Source organism: Papaver somniferum, chromosome 11 (assembly GCF_003573695.1).
Source record: "Papaver somniferum cultivar HN1 chromosome 11, ASM357369v1, whole genome shotgun sequence".
In the NCBI taxonomy this organism is placed as follows: domain Eukaryota; kingdom Viridiplantae; phylum Streptophyta; class Magnoliopsida; order Ranunculales; family Papaveraceae; genus Papaver; species Papaver somniferum.
In genome coordinates, this window is record NC_039368.1 from 9275379 (window position 1) to 9295779 (window position 20401).

Below are 20401 nucleotides of genomic sequence, written 5' to 3' on the forward strand. Positions count from 1 at the left end.
TGATGTAGGATTTAGTTTTTCATTTGCAGAAAAAAATAATAATAATAATAAGTATTTGAAATTTTCAAAATAAAATAATAACTAGTTTTTATTTTTTTATTTTCTTAAAAACGTTAAAAAAAATTTTTTGGGCCGACCTCCCGAATGGAAGGAGTCCCTTTTATGACAATTTTTTTGTAAAATGAAACCTAACAATTCGATAAAAATATTTGATTTTTATGTTTTGGTTACTTTTTCACTAGACAAAATTATCCCTTCCTTTTAATCAAATTACTGTAACTCTTTATGTATCTTATTTTTTAGGAGTATAATTGGAAATCAAATTTTAATATAACATATCTAAAAATCCGTGCCTTGGAATTTTATAAATTTTATCTCGTTAGAAAGGTTATAAAAAAATCTATGCAACGAGTACAAGCAACAGTATCAAATTTAAAAAAAAAATCGAAAAAATCGGAAGTATTTATCATTTTAGACACAATTTAGGAAAATTAAATGTAACCATAATATTTTACTTCTAATATTATGATATAGTATTTATCATATATCCATTATGCAAACCACCACAAAAGATACATAATATTTTATATAATCATATTTTGGTTTATGCACAACTAATTTTCCTTTGCAAGTTGCAACTAATAAAACGATGTACTCTCTCTGTTTCAATAAAAATGATACTTTCACTTTAGACACAATTCTCGAAAATATCACTTTTTTCTAAAATTGTGCGAAACTATTACTTTTTCTGAAACAAGACAAAAATATCATTTTTTCTGAAACGGGACGAAAATAATCGCAGGCAAACTCCATCTTCAGATTTTCTTTCGGTCGGTCCTCCTACCGCGACAACCGTTGTACTCGTATTAATTGTTTTCCAACATTGTTAACCTACCATATATCAAATGATTGTATGTGACATATTAAGTCAAAAAAAAAAAAAAAAATTGAGCAGAACGTGATCATATTTTTCTTGTATTTTGATTAATTCTTGATTAGAGAGAATAGGTTGAATTTTTATATGAATATATAACGCTTAAAAAAGAGAAGTATGACCGGAAAACATTGAGGTGAAGAAGGTGGTACTTTTGAAGCAGCGGAAACTAAAACCAAGTTCTGTTGTCCCGTTGCTCTTTACAATAAAATCAAGATTCCAGCATTAAATCGATTGAGCAAGACTTCCAATAAAATATATAAGTGCGATAAATGTCAAAATCTTCTTTACAATTCAAATAAAGAATATAAATCTACGGTTTGCTATTTTTCCGGTTTTCTCCAACATCTCATCAAAATCTCAGGTTTCAGATGGATTAGTAGTATTTAATTGGCAAATGCATCACCAAACAAAAGTTCGCTTCAACTGGAGCTAGCTAGTGGTTATTTATTACCTTTACACCCGAACCACAAGAATACTACGGAATTTTCCTCTCACGCATACTTCATTCGTTGGCATGCGAATTTGGCACACCACAAGGATCTATACCGTCTTCATGTCATTTCAATCAACACATTTTGCTCAATTCTCCCTATGCAAAAGGAGTGTACGCACCAATTGTGTGATCTAGTTTTGTAAAATTCACACACCAACTCGATCAACTGATCGCCAGCTCTGGTGAGTTTGAAAAATTGCCACCTTAGCCACTGTGGTCTCATGGCCGACCGGAAGACAATGCTAGTTGCACTACAGCAAGTTTAGAATAACGCCGTATGGGAAACAAAAAGTAAGACGTACAAACAAATGCATCCATTATTGAATATAGAGTTGATTACACCTCACTGTGACTACCACCTTACAATAAACCAAGTTAACTAGAGCCTAGATTACCATAAATACAAAGCAGAATTTAAATGAAAATCCATATCAGACGTTAAGTTCAGGTTGCACATCGACCCAGGAAACACCACCATGAGCATCATTAGCGGTCTTAGCAACATCAACTTCACCTACAACAAATCCTTTCATATCAGGATCAACAACATCACTATCACCTCTCATAATCTTCTCTTCAATCTCTTCATCAACATAATTTGGATCACCTTCATCGATAGCTGCTGGTACATCTTGACCCATTGACAATTCTTCATCTACCAAATCACGAGGACCTTCCCATGTATACTTACCACCATGACCAGATTTGGGGTTTTTGTGTAGTCCTCTTCCATCCACCGGATGTCTATCCATTCTTTGTACACCTTTATCCCTCATTTTCTTCTCTATGTACCTTAAGGTATCTGGATTATGTGTGGTTACTTCTGTCTTCTCCACTTTCTTCATTCCAGCTTCATCTTTGCTTCTTCCTACGATTACCACACTTTCTTTTCCTTCATCAAGTGTCACCGTTTCCTTCTCAGCCTTCATGGTGCTAGCAGTCGTGATACTCTCTCAACAATCTCGCTACTTATTTCTATAAACGTGGCAGTATACCGTGAAAATTCAAGTGATAGGTGTTGGGCATTTATACTAGTCACTCGAAGAAACTAGATTTTGGAAGGGATGGGATAGTGATGAATGTAGAAAGCTCTCAACATATTGACACATATGTTGACTGTTCTGGGTGACTTACACGTGTCCGACAGTTCTAGAAACAACTAAAGTGGATTAAAATGTTTGCTTTGTCACGGTTCCACGTGGGAATGTTTTGGTTGCCTGTCATGTATGAAGAACGTGTACTTTACCTGCATAAACGAGGGTGAACGTTACTTACCTTGTATATGATTCAACAAGAGGTGTGAAAATGATTCAACATCTCGAAGATAGCTCGACTATAAAGTGTATATTCATTAAACCGAACTTACCAGGGTTTTGTTATCCGTTTTACTTCAAATATCTTTTGACATCATTGTTCTCGCACTATGTCACGACAAATTAAGGTGTTCGGTGAGTTTTGGTTCAAGTATATTTTCAGGTGTTTATAGGAAAATAAGCGAAATCTATGGCCATGAGGTGCTGGAGTAAATTGAAAACAGTGGGAGAGTGAAAAGATAAAAATAAAGAAAGGGATATTCCATTATGCTGATGGTCTAATAAAATGTACGAAGTGTTGCATTCTATTTTAGGATAAATACTCATCTTATTTAATATATTTCCTAGTTCTTTTCTATATTGAGCTCTGATACCAAGTTGGTATCAGAGATAAAATTGTAAAAAATTCTCTTATGCTCAAGATTAAAAAAAAAAAAAAACAGCTTCTAGTACAATTCTGTAGGTCTCCTCTAGGTTTTTAATAATCTCCCGTCATTCCTTAATATAAAGCTGCGGATATCCTAACAACAAACGTAAAAAGCAAGCTTCAGGACATTTATCAACTTTGAATTTGATATTTTGAAGTTGTTTGCATCTCTATAACCCAACGATTGCTCTTTCAGAAGAAAAAAAAATTGTTACATCAAGATACATATTTTGTGTTCACCTGTACAACTTCATTTTCATTCATTGGAAATGATTGACATTACTTCCAAGGATCGCGTCATTTTAATAAATCATAATGACAACTTCACCTCAAATTTCCTGGATCTAATTGAGTTAGATTGCTGGGGGACGTAATTATAAAAAAGTATTCTCTCCATTTCACTATTAATTAACCTAATTTAGTTATAAAGTAGGTTCTAAATTAGGTCAATTAATAATTGGACTGAGAGAATACTCTTATTTAGTTCTAAAGTAGGTCAACTAATAGTGGGACGGAGGTAGTATAAAACAGTTTTATCTCAAATCAAGAACATTCGAATCCGTTCCAAAAGGTTTTGTGATCCAATATCAACCCATCTTCTCAAAACCAAAACAGCTGTATCTCAAATCAAGAACATTCAAATCCGTTCCAAAAGGTTTGTGATCCAATATCAACCCATCTTCTCAAAACCAACAGTGCCTGAGGCTAGAGTTGTCAAGGATGCTGTGGTAAAAAGTAAACTTAAACATCCAAGTTTACTAGTTTAATATATGTATAAAGAACCATTCGAATGGAAAAATCGTTGGCGCCCCTAGAGAGGTATGATTCCTTCATCGGTTTGTGCTCCTGGGTAAATGCGAATGACAATTCCATACCGTTGGAATTCGGACGTGCTGTGGCCTACGAAGGAAGCTTTAAGCTTGAAATCGGTCAATTAGAAGTTGCAACTTCAACTTCGTAAATTGACCTATGAAGAAGCTGCTACTAAAAACCTGCTGTCAACTGATTTAACAAATCTATAATGTCACAAAACTAACAGTTTCGTCCAGAAAAAACTAACAGCAACACACCTTCATCACAAAAAAAACAAACATAACTTCATCTCCCTATATTCCTCATCTCTGTACCCATGAATGTCAGATGCTCAGATGATGGATAGTCTCTGGTCAGGCATGGTTCAATATTTCCATGACATGTCATGCAAGTTAAGCCTGTTAAGATTGAGGCCGGAGAAGTGGAATATTATTAGTGCCATGACATATCATGCAACTGCCTTCAAAAAGAAAATACTACTACATTCTCTGTTTAACAAAAAGTAAGGCAAGCAAAGGCAATAAAAGACGTAACCCCTCGGAGAACTGGAAAGTTCATCAATTAGGTTTTGCACCACAAGATCAAACTAACTTTCATGATTCTTGAAATGAAAACTTACACAAAATCACGAAAAGATGTTCAATTTCACAACTGGTTTAGCAATAACAGATTAAATGTAAAGATACTAAATATTGCAGTACTCGTGACATTACACCTCTCCTGCCAACATACCCACGACCATAGATCTTGACATGCACCTACTAGTGTTTTACATCAACTTTCTTCTTCTGCCATAGCCGATCGACTGCACTGTCAGCATCTCCCTGCAACATAACAAATCAAAGAAAATTTATTTATTTATAGCTTCCACACAAAAAAAGGCATAAACTAGGTATCCGCACAGTTTTAATCGAACATATTTTCACTTTAACAGTAACATGCTTTCAACAAGGTGACAAATAAAATGGAACACAAAAATTCAATGCACTGGGTAACCTTACACATGCCCAGTGGTCCTAATTTACTTAATCTCAGAGACCCTATTCTATACTGGTATTAGTGCAATCTTGGGGATGCAAAATATTAAATAAACAAAAATGTGTGTCCCGGAGTGATGTAGATGACCAATCAAACTGACAAACTGAATCACATAAGCAACTGAGCCATATAGAGAACAAGAGAGTACAAAACAGAGTTAATGAGAACTAGGAAGTCCAGTCCACAGACTTTCATAGACAAAACACAACAAAATCAACTCAGAAAAATTGGCTATTGTTCTCCCTAAGTTCAACAGCTTATGGTTGATGCATGGTAGAGGTCATCATTGCCAACACAAGCCTCTACTAGAATCATATGCTCAAGGAATTTCTACCCCTTTAGGCCTTTACACATCAAAAAAATTAGAAAAACAGAAACATAGAAAAGCTTACAAGCTTTGAGGGATTAGTCAAGAGTCTACAGTTTTTAAGCCTCATTAGATGAAGATATGTCCATTTGATGGGACAACTACTAGCTCGCTGTTTGATTGGATACACTACATACCACAACTTGAACTTCGTAACATTTTTTTTAAATAAAACATACACAAATTTGATATGCACATCATTTTTTTTCTCTTTTTCATAGCCCATATATTTCTATAGGACTTGCGCTCAAGAAAAATCATCATCCATGAAAGCCATATCAGACGATTTGCAAGCACTGTTTTTGAGGTAAAGTTTTCCTAAATTTTTTCTGTTTGTAGTTGTGATGTTCTATTTCATTTAGAACTCAATGCTTAAAAACAAATTCAAAACTCAATAATCAACGGTTATGCCTTCTCAAAAATACAGGTTTAATAGTTCAATACCAGTAGTAAAGCAGACTTCATAGCACATGTACATTACTGTTCTTTTCAACAATCCAAATTGAAACTAAACATTGTTAAATTCCTTATTGTGCATGAGTAGGTAAACCGAGTCTTACGTCTGTTAACTGCTAAGTTTCAACTTGTGCTACCATTCTAATGCTAAAAGCCAATATGACCACTAAACATTATTGCCTGCCCAATAACCTTCCATCTCATTTAACCACAATAAAGATCAATGTAATTTTAACCTACAACCTGAGGCCGAAAACCTCGCAAACACCATAATTTAGCAAATGTTTCTGATTGGTAGTCTAAACTAGCCCATTCCATAGCAGTTTAAAGCCACCAAACCTCACAATGCACATTCGAAAATAAATTCACCATAAAGAGTAATAACAGCAATCGAAGTCTAATAACGAGTAATTCAATCTGTATTAACATCAAAACAATCAGCAAGAGATGAACATAACAATCAATTACCTGGGCACGAACGAAACCACTAAGGGCAAAAGTGGAGAACTCTCTAATATAAACACCATTCTCATTAAGATGACCAATGTTAAGCTGAACTGAAGCATGGTCTTTTGCAGTAATAATTCTATTTGTAGCAGAACTGCAAACATATCCAACAAAACACACAATTCTCGTCAAAACCCACCACCAGAAATCTTAACCAAATAGTCAAATAAAAGAGAAGAGGAGGGAGAACAGAGATTTTGACACATACCATTTCCTTGGGATGTAGAGATCCATGTTTTGTCCTTCTTCGTTCATCATCTTGGCAAGATTTTTTTTGTAAAACTCTCAACAATAACTATATGAATCAACAGCTGAAAAACAAAACATATAAAGAGTTAAAGATCATTGAGCTATTAAGAAACTGAAACTAGGGCAAAGAACATTTGATTACACTGGCCGCCGCGAAATGGGTTCTAGGGTTACTTACCAGATGACTGAGAGAGGCTTGCAAGATAGAGAAGAAGAAACCTTGAAAAAGGGAATTCTCTATGTTTATATATGGGGGTAGCGTCGAAACCCTAGAATTGGTGGTTGAGTAAATGACTAAGATAACCCTAATTCATTCGCTTGTGCCTTTGTGGCGGTCAACACAATCCTCCCTCTGACCAGTCAAACGCCCCATTTGCATCAACCCAAGCATTTTTTTTTACCTTGTATGTTCTTTGGCTTGAAGTTGAACTCTCTCCATTGTGGCATTCCGGTTGGTTAGGATTCACGCCATAATAATGTCAAGCAATCATCTAAACATTGTGGAAAGCTTGAGTAAATAAGGTGTCAAGATGATTTAACATTTGATTTTCTGCGTGAGCTTATTTATGAAGTGTGCAACCTCTTCTCCTTAAGTGACTTTGTATATGAATAGGTATGATATGTCGCTCACATTTGCTAGCTTTTGAATTTTGTTGGTATGTATTTTCAGGTTCTTTTAAGTTTTGGTTCAATTATATTTTTGAAATGCATTTTGAACGAAACCCATGAGATGTTGGAGTTAATTGAAATAGTTGGAGAGCTAAAAAAAAATAACTAATAAATTGATATTTCACGATTAGTTATGGACTCATCGAATTAATGGATGAATTTAGAAGTGTTCAAATCATTATACTTCCTTTTAAAATAGCTCCCACCACATTCAAGTTTTCTTTAAGAGCGAATGAAATCTTCCAGAATTTTGGCATAACAAAGAAATGAAAGAAAGCGTTGTTAAGAGGGAATGAAATCTCTCGATTTATTATTCGTAGCAAACATATGAAAGCAAGCTTCAGGGTTTATTTTCCAAACTGTAGCTTTGAAAAACATAGTGATTATTTTGAATTTGTAAGACTTCCTTTTTTTTTTAATAGATAAACAAGGGAAACCCCGATGTTACAATAAGAATCCGAAACATACAAGGCGTAAAACTAGATAATTTCCCACTCGAATCATGTAACCTGAATCCCGTATCCAGAATCTTCATCAAACCATTAGAACATAACATAAGAACAGAACTACACCAGCCTTTACTTGATAACTTGAATCGATGAGGCAAGATTCACAACTCAAAATAAGAACATTTTTTATAACCACCACCTGATAGAACACTCTTTCTTAGAAGAGGTACCATAAGAAAAACATATGAAAGCAAGCGTTGTTTAAGAGTGAATGAAATCTCTCAATCATATAATTCATTTGCTGCGAGGTTTTATATGATTTGCTGCGAGGTTTTTTGAGTCTGTTTCGAGTTGTAAATTTGGACAAGCCTCTTTATCGTCTTTTTTGATGCTATTAGCACATCACATTCATCTAGTAGGTGTTGATGTCTAACGTAACCACTGTTTTTGCCATTAAAACCCTACATATAAAACATGTACCTGTAATTCCAGAATGTCCCCTTGTTATTCTATCTGAATTTATCTTGATCCAGTCAAAGTTTGGGTTGACTCGACTTACCGAGATGATTATTGTTTATTTTTGGGGGGTTATTGGGTTTACGGACGGTGGGATACCATGTACAGCAGGAGGAAGGGTCTTTTGTGCTAAGTGAATTCTTATTGGAATTTGAGTGACATCTATATAATGTTTTCTGGGTTTGGTTTCTTCTGGTGATGCATCATTTTTTTTCCTGGATATCCACAACGACTGGGGAAAAAAATAGAATGAGGTAATGATAGAGGTATGGACTTTTGTTTGTAAAAGTTGTGAGATTATGGTTTGGCGAGTAAGGTGGATGGGAGAAAAAGGGTATGTTTGGCTAATTTGATATGCTAGCTGGTGTTAAGGGTATTTCAATTATAGCAACTTGACAGTGAAGAATCATGTGCATGGCAGTTTTATAATCAGAATTGCATTTGGACACAGGGATATTATGATTCGTTGGGAAACTAAAAGACCGAGATGGCTTAATTTATCGTGTATTCAGTTATGGGATGTAAGATCTTCGATGTCTGCCACTATCTGGATAGGGTACAATTACATAAGATCAAGGCTTGGGAATCGTGGTCCATCTCACCTAGATTGGTTTTGTGATGGAAGTGGTGTTAGCTTAATTAATTGTGTGTATGAGAGATGTTAGCTACCTTCATTGTGGACTGGGTGAAGATGTCTTGGGTAATGTGTCTTCTAAGATGGGTTATTCCCAAAGATATTTCTCTTTGCATGACTAGCCCAGATGGAGTCAGATTATGAACCAGATTATTCATGTATGCTCCAAACTCTTTTTGTTAGTAGAGCTTTGTTGTAATCACTACAGTTTCAGATGTCCTATTCGGTTTTAGGCTTGGTTAATTATCCCAGAAAAAAATTATGGTCATATAGTTCATGTGTTTTATGCACGTGGGTGGGGCGAATTTGTGTTTGCATAAGGTGATTATCCATAAGGGTGAGAGAAGCGTTTATGAGTACTAACCATCCTGCTAGTGTTAGGAATTTCATCATCCATACTTTCGCTTTTCGTGTCGAACGCTGAAGCAGAGGCACAAAGATGTAGCGTTCGAGAGGCTATGACTTATTTGAAGTGGGCTCCCATGGATAGGTCGGTTCGAGGTGGTTGGCATTTTGAAAAAATAATGAAATTTACATACTCCATGTTAATTTAGCTGTGGATGATGGTATAATTGTAGATTTTGTTGTGTTAATCAGCTGACTGACCGAGGCACTGTAAGATTGAAGTAATTGCTTGAGTTAACTACTACTTTGTACAGAAGTTGTATTATGATAAGGAGGTTATCCACATACATAAGATGGAGAATTGGTGTAGCTTTTTGTGAGATGTGAATTCCTTTTATATGCTTCTTTGATTTCTAAATTTCTTAGGTTTATCGGAAAAATCTTAGCACAAATGATAAATACATAGGAAGATACTGGTTTCCTGCCATATTTCCCTAGTTGGAGTGATTTTCCCATGTGATGTGCCACTAATGTTGATCGAGTAAGTAACTGTAAAGATGCAGAGCATAATATAGTCCACGAAAGTGGTCGCGAATCCCTATTTAATATAAGCTCTTCTAATAAAACCCCATTCTAAACTATCATAAGCCTTTTGCTAATTAAGCATTATTTTTCGATAATTTATGAGAAAAAAATGATCTGATTTGGTAAAATAGTTCTTCAACAATTGCTATGTTATCATGTATGGATATTTGAGGTACAAATACGTTTTGATATGGGATTACAAGAAAATCCAGGAGAGGTCATATGCGACTGACCAAAATTTTAGTGTCGATTTTACATGTGACATTACAGAGTCTTATAGGCATGAATTTGTGATGGTTTTTATGGGTCAAAGTCCCATTTAAGTTAGCATCCCAACATAAGCATCTTTTTACATCTTGTGCTATGTTCTTGGCTTGATTGTGATTTGGTTAAGATTCACACCATAATTTGGGTAAGATTCACATCATAACGTATATCAAAGTCATCTACTAAACATTGCAGAGAGTTCAACTAAAGAAGGTGCAAAGATTATTTAACATTTGCATGCACGCCCTTTTCCATGACTGGCATTATATATCATCATTGTTAATTCGTTTATAACATGAATAGATATGTATGTACGTCGTTGCTTATTCATTTATAACTGTAGCTAGACTTTAAGTTTATTCATTCAACAAAGTTAAAATACCCATTCAACTTCAAATCAAATACACATTCAACTGATAACCATGACATGTTGGAGTAAATTGAAACCAAAACAAAACAAAACAAAACAAAACAAAACAAAACATTTGCGAAATTGATATTTCATAATTAGTTATGAACTCATTAGATAGGTGGATGGATTGGAAGCGTTCAAAACATTTGAAATTCCTTCTAAACCAGCTCCTACAATGTTCGAGCAAACATCACAAGAAACATCGAAAATCAAGCTTTCTTTAATAGGGAATGGAATTTTCGAAGCTTTTGTCATGGAAAACATATATATATATATATATAAACAAGCTTCACCGGTTATTTGTCAAACTTTAAATTGGATGCACAAAGTGATTATTTTGAATCTGTATGACTGCAAGAAATATTCTATTTTCTTAAAAGTATTCCAAATGATTGACATATTATGATCCCAAAAATGATAATGCCAGTTATATTTCGATTTCAAGCTGAGAAAGACGGCTCACTATTGAAGGTTTTTAGAAATTACAAAATAGTTTTATTAGAAAAACCAACACTTTCTAATATGTTTCAAAAAGGTCTTTTTGAACCAATGTCAATAATGCAGATTCTAGCAGAAATATGTGGGAAATAATTGTGTCTGCCAGTAGCTAACCCCATCCTCTCCAAACCAAAAGTTCATGATAAGACAGCTGAGGCTAAAGTTGCTAAAAACAAGTCCTACAGTGTGCCGTGGTAAACTTTCACATCCGAGTTTCTTTGTTTTTTCTTTTGTTAAGTTGTAGATATAATGAGAAGACTTTTATGGTGGGTTTGTTTGCAGATTTTATGATTTCTAGGATTTATAATTGAATAATTCCATGGGATTACAAATTATGGGATTCATGTAAATCTCTCAATCGTGTGATTGGTAACTCGTTTAAAATCATAGGATGCATAGAATTATTTTGTTTTAAAGTCCATATATTGTTTGGTATTACTCTTAGAATCTTAAAATTGTACATATATGAGATTCAAAGTTTAAAAAAATGAGTCCATAAATCCCTTGATAAGTTTCTCAACAAATTTTAAGGGGGAGGGATCGAATTCCATATGGAGGATTTAATGGAAAACTGATTCCCGTTGGAAACGTGATTCCATGGATTTGGACAACCAAACATACCGAAAGAAATGTAATTCCACCAAATCCTATGGACCCATAAATCCTACCTTTAAAATTGTACATCCAAACCCACAATTAGCTTCCCCTATACATAGAATTCTTTGAACTAAAGTCCGTTGGAGATCCTGGAGGGTGTCAATACCCTTAGATGCACTACCGCCTACAAAAGGAAAAGACATAAGTCTTAACCGGTCAATTAGGATCCATATAAACGAGTTTCAACTTCAGCAGGTCACTGACCACCGAATGACCACTTTCCTATTTTACCTTCCACAATGCCATAGAAGGTTACGTAAGGAATGCAAATATTGAATCTTCAATACTACATGAAAGGTTTATAGTTCACAAGAAGTTGTTGCTTTAGCGGTCATTCAACAATTTTGCAATGTCACTCGCATTACAATTACCACATTATGTAGTTTACTAACATTGAGGATCAAAATAGATGAATCGTCTATCATCCGAGAACAATTTAACCTCTTGTTAGATGATCTAATTAACAATAATTCCTCCATGTTACAAAGATAACAATTTCATCCCACGACTCAAAATCAATCTTGGGCCATGCTACAAAGCTAACAATTTCATCCAAAACTCAAAACCAAATAGAAATCTTGGAGAAGTACTAGCGTTATGAACCTTAAAAGAGAAACAAAATCAATTTCATCCCAATCAAGCATCTTTTTACATCTTGTATTATTTTTTGGCTCGAATTCTCTCCATTGTGGCCAGGGACAGAGGGATGTAGAGACAAGTGAGGTTGATTTTAATTTTTGACTAATGAAGGCTTACTAATTTTGAAATTTACATGTCTTTTGGGGGTAAATATGTACGATAAAAATGAAATTTGACTTATAGTAGGCTCTAAATTATAAAAACTGGTACAAAATAAATAAAAAGACATAGGATGTGTGACCTATATATAAAAGAACGATATAAACACCATATTTAGCTTAATTTAAATGTTTCATAATCTAATAATCACTCAAATTATACTAAAACATTAATTAAAATGGGGAGAAAAAAAATTGTGCGACCTCCGACTGCTGATCCATGTATGCGCTGATTTCTATCGTATGAATTTTGCCTCCACATGAAAGAATGTCTGGCTTAGTCCATGATTGTGTCATTGTGATTTGGTTAGGATTCACACCATAACGTATATCAAAGTCATACTAAACATTGCGGAAAGCTCAACGAATCGGTGTCAAGATTTAACATTTGAGTTTTTTGCATGAGCATGCTCAACCTTTTCTCCTTGCATGATACTATGTATTAATAGGTACGATATATGCGTCGTTGCTTATTCGTCCATATCTATAGCTCGACTTTAAGTTTACTCATTTAACAGAAGTTACCAAGTTTTTTTATTTACCCAACTTCAAATCAAATACTCATTGCAGTTTGTATTTTGATCAGGTTAATTTTTGCTTCGTATTCATTCAGTCGCCTTTAAGAAAACTGAATGAGTTGTTGGAGTAAATTGAAATGCTCAAAGAGCCGAAAGAGAACATTTAAGAAATGAATATTTCACGATTAGTGGTGGACTCATCAGATAGGTGGATGTTCGAGTTCTCTGTACGAGTGAACAAAATCTTCCCTACGAGAACCAAGCTTTCTTCAGGAGCAAATGGAATTTCCCAGTCGTTCGTCGTGGCAAACATGTGAAATCCAGCCTCACCGGTTATCGTATCTATCAAACTTTAAGTTTGATAAACAAGGTGATTATCTTGAATATATATGACTGCACAGACATCTTTTTTTATTTTCTTGTGCACAACTTCTTTGTCATTTTGTGCAAATGGTTAATAAATGATAAACGATAACTTTATTTGGATTTTTCCTGGGTCAAGCTGAATTTAAAAGCGAACACTTTCAAATATGTTTCAGAGAAGGTAATTTGAACTAATACCAATTATGATGATTTATGCTTCAAAAATAAAAAAAAATCAATTATGACGGTTCTAGCAAATATGTGGGAAATATTTATGCCTGCGGTTGGGTTGCACCAATACCTCCACGGGTGTCCCACACGGAGGCGTGTCCGTGTCCAATGCGGCAATTCTGAAAAACCATAATACGGGGACACACCGGTATGCATATAAGTACCTTTAAATTTTTAGATATACATTTATATATAAATGTAAACAAGAAAACCACACAAATGTATTTGTTTTACACTTATTTACAATCACGCAAGTGTATTTATGCTAGCACATGCATGTATTCGATTATAATCTTCCTTGGAGGTAGGTGACCTTTAGTTCTCAATTTTTTACTAGTTTATAGTAACATAGAATTATTTTAGATGTGTCCTAGTATGTGGTTGTGTCCATACATATGGACATACGATACGGTAACTCCCTGATGTGATTTTTAATTGTTGTTGTAGTAATAAAGATTCGAACTCTAAGACTTGTGAGGATTAAATTTAAAGATTTAATGAAAATGATAAATAAAAGCGAGAGTTATTGGGACTAGGATTTCACCGAATTCGTATCATCAAGTTCAATTATTTATTCTTCAACAATTCTAGCTCAATAAATAAAAAACATGGACTCTTATTTTTTTCCAAGATAGATTCTCAAAACATTAGTTGTAAATCCTAAGTATGGGACATCAAAACATCTAAGAAAGTATGACCCATCAAATGAAATGACAACTAATTAATCAAAATCATAATTCTATTTTAATTAGTGCAAAAGTCATATAGAGAATAAAATAATTTTACCCATGTATGAAATTTGGCTTCCTCCATCGTCTCAGTGTTGGGGTTTAGCTACTCATGATGTAGACACTCTCAAAATATTTTTTATATAGCTCAAATGGTGTTTACAACGAAGAAAAGGAGAAAAATAACATAAACCGCTAAACAGGCGTTACAAACCCTCCCAACTATCGATACCCATCTATGACCCAATATCTCTTGTTCAATGCGCAAATATTCTCTCTTTACTCCATTATTCTCCACGGGAATATTTTCCATTATTATCACGCGATTCTAAGTTGTTTGATTCATCCCACATTAGACATCCACAAATATTAAAAGAATATCCTACGAAACTTCCTACTATAACTCAGAGAATCAAATCACTTAAACCCGAAAATATCTTCTTTTGACTTCTCTGCCAAATCATGGAGATTTGATTCTCCTTCCCTTTTCTGTTACGTGTATATGAGCTGTTGAACTATCTTCAGGATAATAACAAATCAAAACAGAATATCTTCTTTCCATTTCCTTCCATATAAATCCTTCGATCATTGCAGAATATACTCCCACAACATATCTTCTCCAAATCAGCATGTAATAGCACAAACAATATCTTCACCTCTATTTTCTTCAAACCGAGAATATATCCTTCCTTTTACAAATCAAAGGCAATCACCGATCCTTCCCTTATCCAATCCGGGAGTGCGAATAGCAATTAGGATGCCCCTTAGTAATTGGGTATCCCTTATCCGAAACTGAGAGTCCGAATAACATGTGTTCTATGGGGTACAAAAATCACTTTTCGAGCAACTTTCTCCATAAGAGCTTATTTCATAAAAACACCTACAAACAAGTTTATTAGTGATAAAATGAGTCCCAGCTAATATATTTATGGGTGAAAATGCTTCGCAATTTCGTTCTCATCACTCCCGAGAAATTAACGCGCAACCCAGGCTGTCGGTAGCTAACCCTATCCTTTCAAAACCAGTAGCTGAGGCTAGAGTTGCTAAGAATGGCTCTCTTAGAGAGGTATTGTTCGTTTACAGAGATGTTGATTGGTTTGTGCTCCTGGCTAGATGAGATTGACAATTCGATACCATTAGATGTGCTAAGCAATAGCATAGATAGTTCAGGTCAGGTATGTAGAAGTCTGTAGTGAGAGTTGGTCAGGTTGTGTCAGTGTGTTTCCCACACGTGAGAGTGTTGTTATTTGTTCAATCAGTTAGAGTATATAAACTTGACTTCAACTCTCTGTAAATCTATCTTTTCTCTTAATAAAAGCATCGATTCAAACACTCTCAATACAATGTAGAGAGTTATCATGGTATCAGACCCGAGAATTGAAATTCTCAGGGTTGTTAGAGCACTGCTCGGTCGAACTCGCATGCGTTGCTATATCAAGCATGTTTGTCAATGTTAGTGATCAAAAATATAAGTCTTTATTTCTAGTCTATTATATCTAAGTATCTGACTAAGATAGAAAGTGTAGTTGAGCTCAAGAATTCCATGGAGATCATCATACAAGACGAAAAACTACTCAAAGAGTTGGTGGAACTTCATCGACTAAAAGGTATGTGGAGACTTGAACTATCTATCACTCAAAATTCTATCTACTCTATCTCTTATCTTGATACAAAAGTCGTTTTACTATCTAGACTTTGATTATACACATTTGCTATTTCGAGCCGAGTTTATCTCGCCTATCTATTTATCGAAATATATGTTGGTAAGCTTTCGCTTTGGCCAAGTTCATCTTTACCTAGTGACGAAATTCATGTTAAGTTTAAATCACTTGAAAATGGCTTTGAAGAAAAATGGTTTGTGAATAACAACTATAGAACGTCCTCTAAGAATGTTTTAATGATTGAAATGAGAGTTTAGAATATATAACCATTGTTGGATATAAGCATTATGTGGTAACACATATATGTACAAGTCCTTATTCCTTCAACCAAAGTATGCATACTTTGCTGATCAGGAAAACCAGAATAAAGTTCGCGAACCCAGTCTGTGAACCCAGTCCGCCAACTGTCGGAGGTTCTCGTCCCGAGAAAATCTGCAGGAGATTGTGAATTGTTTACAAACTTATTCCAGGTACTTAAGTCTGCGAACTCAGTCCGCGTACTTAAGTTGGTTATTTCTAAAAGCGATTATTCGTGAACTTATACTTATATAAGCTAAGGAATGCAAGTTTGCAAACCGTGGCTATAAAGTTCATGAATCGATTCGAGTGAATCAAATCGTTTTTGCTTCGATTGTGTCTTGTATACTTCCATAAGATCTAAGCAATTGAACAACTCTCTAACTAGTTTATTTGAGTCATTTGAACTAGTTATGATGAAGAAGAATATGGTTGATATGAAAGTGCTCATATGACTAACCATTTTGTTAAATATTGTTGAACCAACGAATGTACATGTTTGGGTACGGTTACACAAACCTAAAATCATGCATTTCATTTGTGTGTAACAGGCTAACTTTTCGATCTAACGGTTGAAAGATATTAGCTTGAATCTAATCAAGTTTTCATCTAATGGTGAATATTGAATGCTTTGTTACTAAGTTAATATTGATTACAAAACCTGATTTAAAAGACTATATAAGGGAGAACTATAGCAACTGGGAAACCTAATCCCCACACCTCCTGTGTGATACTAGTTGTATTAGATAGAGTCGATTCTCCTTTAACCTTAGGTTTCTTTGATACCATGTAGGTTAACGACTTGAAGACTACATTAGGATTGTGAAACCATATCGATACTACTTTCTTGTAGTTGTGTGATCTGATCTTGCTAATTCAATCGTGTTGAGTACAATCGTAACGATTGGCTTGAGATTGATATCTCTGATAGGAAAGATATAAAAGTAATCAAAAACATATTCGTCTCATCGTTTGTGATTCCACAATATCTTTCACCGCGTCGATTAAGATTATTGTGAGGTGATTAGTAATACTGAGCAGTTCTTCGGGAATATAAGTCTGGTTTATCAATTGGTTCCTGTTCACCTTGATTTATCAAAAGGCGGAACAAAACTCGTAGGTATTTCAGTGGGAGACATATTTATCTATTATCGTAGACTTTTCTGTGTGATACATATTTGTTTATTAAAGTCTTCAACTTTGGGTAGTAGCAACTCTTAGTTGTGGGTGAGATCAGCTAAGGGAATCAAATGCGTAGTATCCTGCTGGGATCAGAGACGCAAGAGCATAACTGTACCTTGGATCAGTGTAAGATTGATTGGGGTTCAACTACAGTCTAGAACGAAGTTAATTTGTAGTAGGCTAGTGTCTGTAGCGGCTTAATACAGTGTGTGTTCAATCTGGACTAGGTCCCAGGGTTTCTCTGCATCTGTGGTTTCCTCGTTAACAAAACTTCTGGTTTCTGTGTTATTTCTTTTCCGCATTATATTTTTATATAATTGAAATTTCACAGGTTGTGCGTTTGAATCAGTCAATGATAATATCCAACCTTTGGTTGTTTATTTACATTGATTGATACTTGAACATTGGTTTTTGGTACCATTCAAGTGATTTCTCTTGTATTCAATTAGACTCGCAGATTTCTATTTGCTTGAGTAAGTATTGGATCGAGAAAGAGAGATATAACTCTTTGATATACTTTATTAAGATTGAGTCTAGTTGATTCTCTTAAAAGTATATTGGATTTAATCCATACAGATTGTTAATCAAAATATTGGGTGTGGTTGTTAGACCCCCGCTTTTTCAATTGGTGTTAGAGCAGGCAAACACGTTAAGACTTCATAAGTCTGTGTATGAAGCAAACTGATTTTTATGGACGAGTCTATCTCTAATAACGTACCAGTTCATAAATTACCAGACGATGTTCAAAGCTTGGATTCACCTGATAGAACTGTCACCTCTAGGTCAGTATCTAAACATTCTCTTAATGTAGAACCTGTTGAAGTTTGGGATGAAGGTGATTTAGATATTGATAGAGATGTTGATGAGGAAGTCTCAGAGTATGTTAAGGTTTTGAATTCATTGGAAAAGAAGAAGATGACAACTTCTCATGTCACACCTCTTCTGACTCCTCTCTGTCGAGAAAACAAGAAATTAGAAGATGTTACGCAGGTGTTTATGTTTCGAATCATTGTTATGAATTGATCCTCAAGTATTCTGAGGAAAACCTACGTAAAAAGTCACTTGAATGTGATAATCTTTATCAAATGTATTTTTTGTTGGAAGAGAAACTTGCAAAATCTGAAGCAAGGATTAACTCCCAGCAAACAAGTTTTGATGACAGAGAAAGTGCTTATCTCACTCAAGAAAAAAGCCTTGAGGCTGATTTAGCTGTTCCTCTTGATAAAATCAAGGTGTTGGAAGATGACTTGAAAAAGTTCAATACTAGTTCAAGAAAATTAACCACTATGCTAGGAGCAAGTAAAAATCATCGTGATACACGAGGATTGGGCTATGAGGGAATAAATGCTCCAAATATTATCAAAGAGGTAAAATTTTTCAAGGCTAGTGATTCTTCTCAACAAAAGGTTTCCGCTGATGGCAAAAGTGAAATACCTTCACCGGCAGTTAAGGTTCGAAAGAGCAAAGTGTATCAACCTCCAAAGTCAGCATATACAGATCGAGGTAAGAACATTCCTTATGTTTGTCACTATTGCGGAAATAAAGGTCACTTGGAAAGGAGATGTCGTTTCCGTATAAGGAATGAGAAACTTCATGATGTTCTTGTTTGGGCATCATAAGAATTTGTGAAACCAAGACCATATGTTAAGGCTAATCCCCTTAATGCTACAGGTTGTAACTGTCCAACCTTTAAACAAAGGAATCAATGATGTGATAAACCTATTTTTGCCTATAAACGTCATAAGATGCCTTTTCACAATCGTAGTGATTATCGAAAGGGTAACTTTGCAAATAAGAAGACAAGATCCGATGCTCCCAATTGGAGAAAGACTAACTTGCAAAAGGATAGTCAATCCAATTCTCTTCCAAGAAGAGAGTAATGGGAAAAAGGTTCTGGTTGTTCCTAAACATACTCAGAAGTGGATGCCAAATAAAGTCAATGATGCTTTGATTTTGAAAAGGAATGATCTCCCAGAAAATTCCGTAACTATGGAGAAGGCAGTATCCATGATGTTGGAACTTAAAAAATTCTTTGGAGAGATGAATTTGGATGTGAAAGGTTCTAAAAGCGATCTCTTTCATGATAATCCAAAAGTCACTTGTGGTGAGCAAGACATTTTTCACCTTAACACAACTTGAGTGTGTTGTAAGTGCATCCTCACCAAGGATGGCCCTGTTATGTACACGGTGAGGGAAGCAAAAGAATTTGGGCGCACCGATTATGTTCGGTAAGGCTGTAGAATTCAATTGGATTCATCTAAAAAGGTATGTCTATAAACTTGAGCAAGATTTTTTCTTTTATTTATTTGCTTAGAGAACTTATAATGAATCACGTACCTTTCTTATCGTTCATTTATACCTAACTTGATCTGTGTTTAAGGTTATTAAATGTTGATGTTTGAAAATAATAGTTCGGGATGTTTGGACTACATGGTCCACATACCAGGTATGCATAACATCATTTAAAATCAAAATCCTAGGATTTAAGTATGCGTACCCGTTTGCATACTGCTCCAGGATACGAAAATTCGTTTGCAAACCCATATGCATACTTGATGTCGATATTCGGTAAATTTGTTTTGGCCGTAACTTCTTCGTCTGAATTCGGAATGACCTCAATCTTTTTGCACTCTCTTCGTCTCTGAATTCTCTTCAAAATGGTGATGATAAATCCTAAATTTGGATGAGTTGAGGTTGGTCTTTGTCGCGTATCTTGTTTTTGAGTGTTTTGCTCCGTTTGATCTCACTTGTTCTACTTCTGTTGGACTTGGGCACTTGTATTCTTGGAGTAATTATCTTATAATATCATCTTTAGATTTTACAAGAATGATGTTGGTGAATCACAAAGAAGGAAGTTCAAGAATATGCAGTAGTACGCATTGCTATGGGATTCTTGAATGTTCACAATCATCTTATATGAACTATGTGTTGATGGTGGTTTTTAGTTCAGGGTTAAAATTGTAAAACCACGCATTTAATGTGCCGTCACTCT

The 20401-nt window shown here is 34.9% G+C and overlaps 2 protein-coding genes across 2 annotated transcripts; both read right to left on the reverse strand.

Moving 5' to 3' along the window:
- Positions 1 to 1861: 1861 nt before the first annotated feature.
- On the reverse strand, positions 1862 to 2359 carry LOC113324065. The gene has a single exon (XM_026572406.1). The coding sequence runs from the start codon at positions 2357 to 2359 to the stop codon at positions 1862 to 1864; it is 498 nt and encodes a 165-aa protein (XP_026428191.1).
- A 2070-nt stretch (positions 2360 to 4429) lies between these two features.
- On the reverse strand, positions 4430 to 6846 carry LOC113323298 (40S ribosomal protein S21-like). Its single transcript, XM_026571585.1, has 4 exons — positions 6779 to 6846; positions 6560 to 6662; positions 6313 to 6445; positions 4430 to 4807 (listed from the first exon to the last, which is right to left on the reverse strand). Exons 2-4 carry the CDS (start codon positions 6607 to 6609, stop codon positions 4745 to 4747), a joined length of 246 nt encoding a protein of 81 aa, XP_026427370.1. The 5' UTR covers positions 6610 to 6662; positions 6779 to 6846; the 3' UTR covers positions 4430 to 4744.
- Positions 6847 to 20401: the final 13555 nt, after the last annotated feature.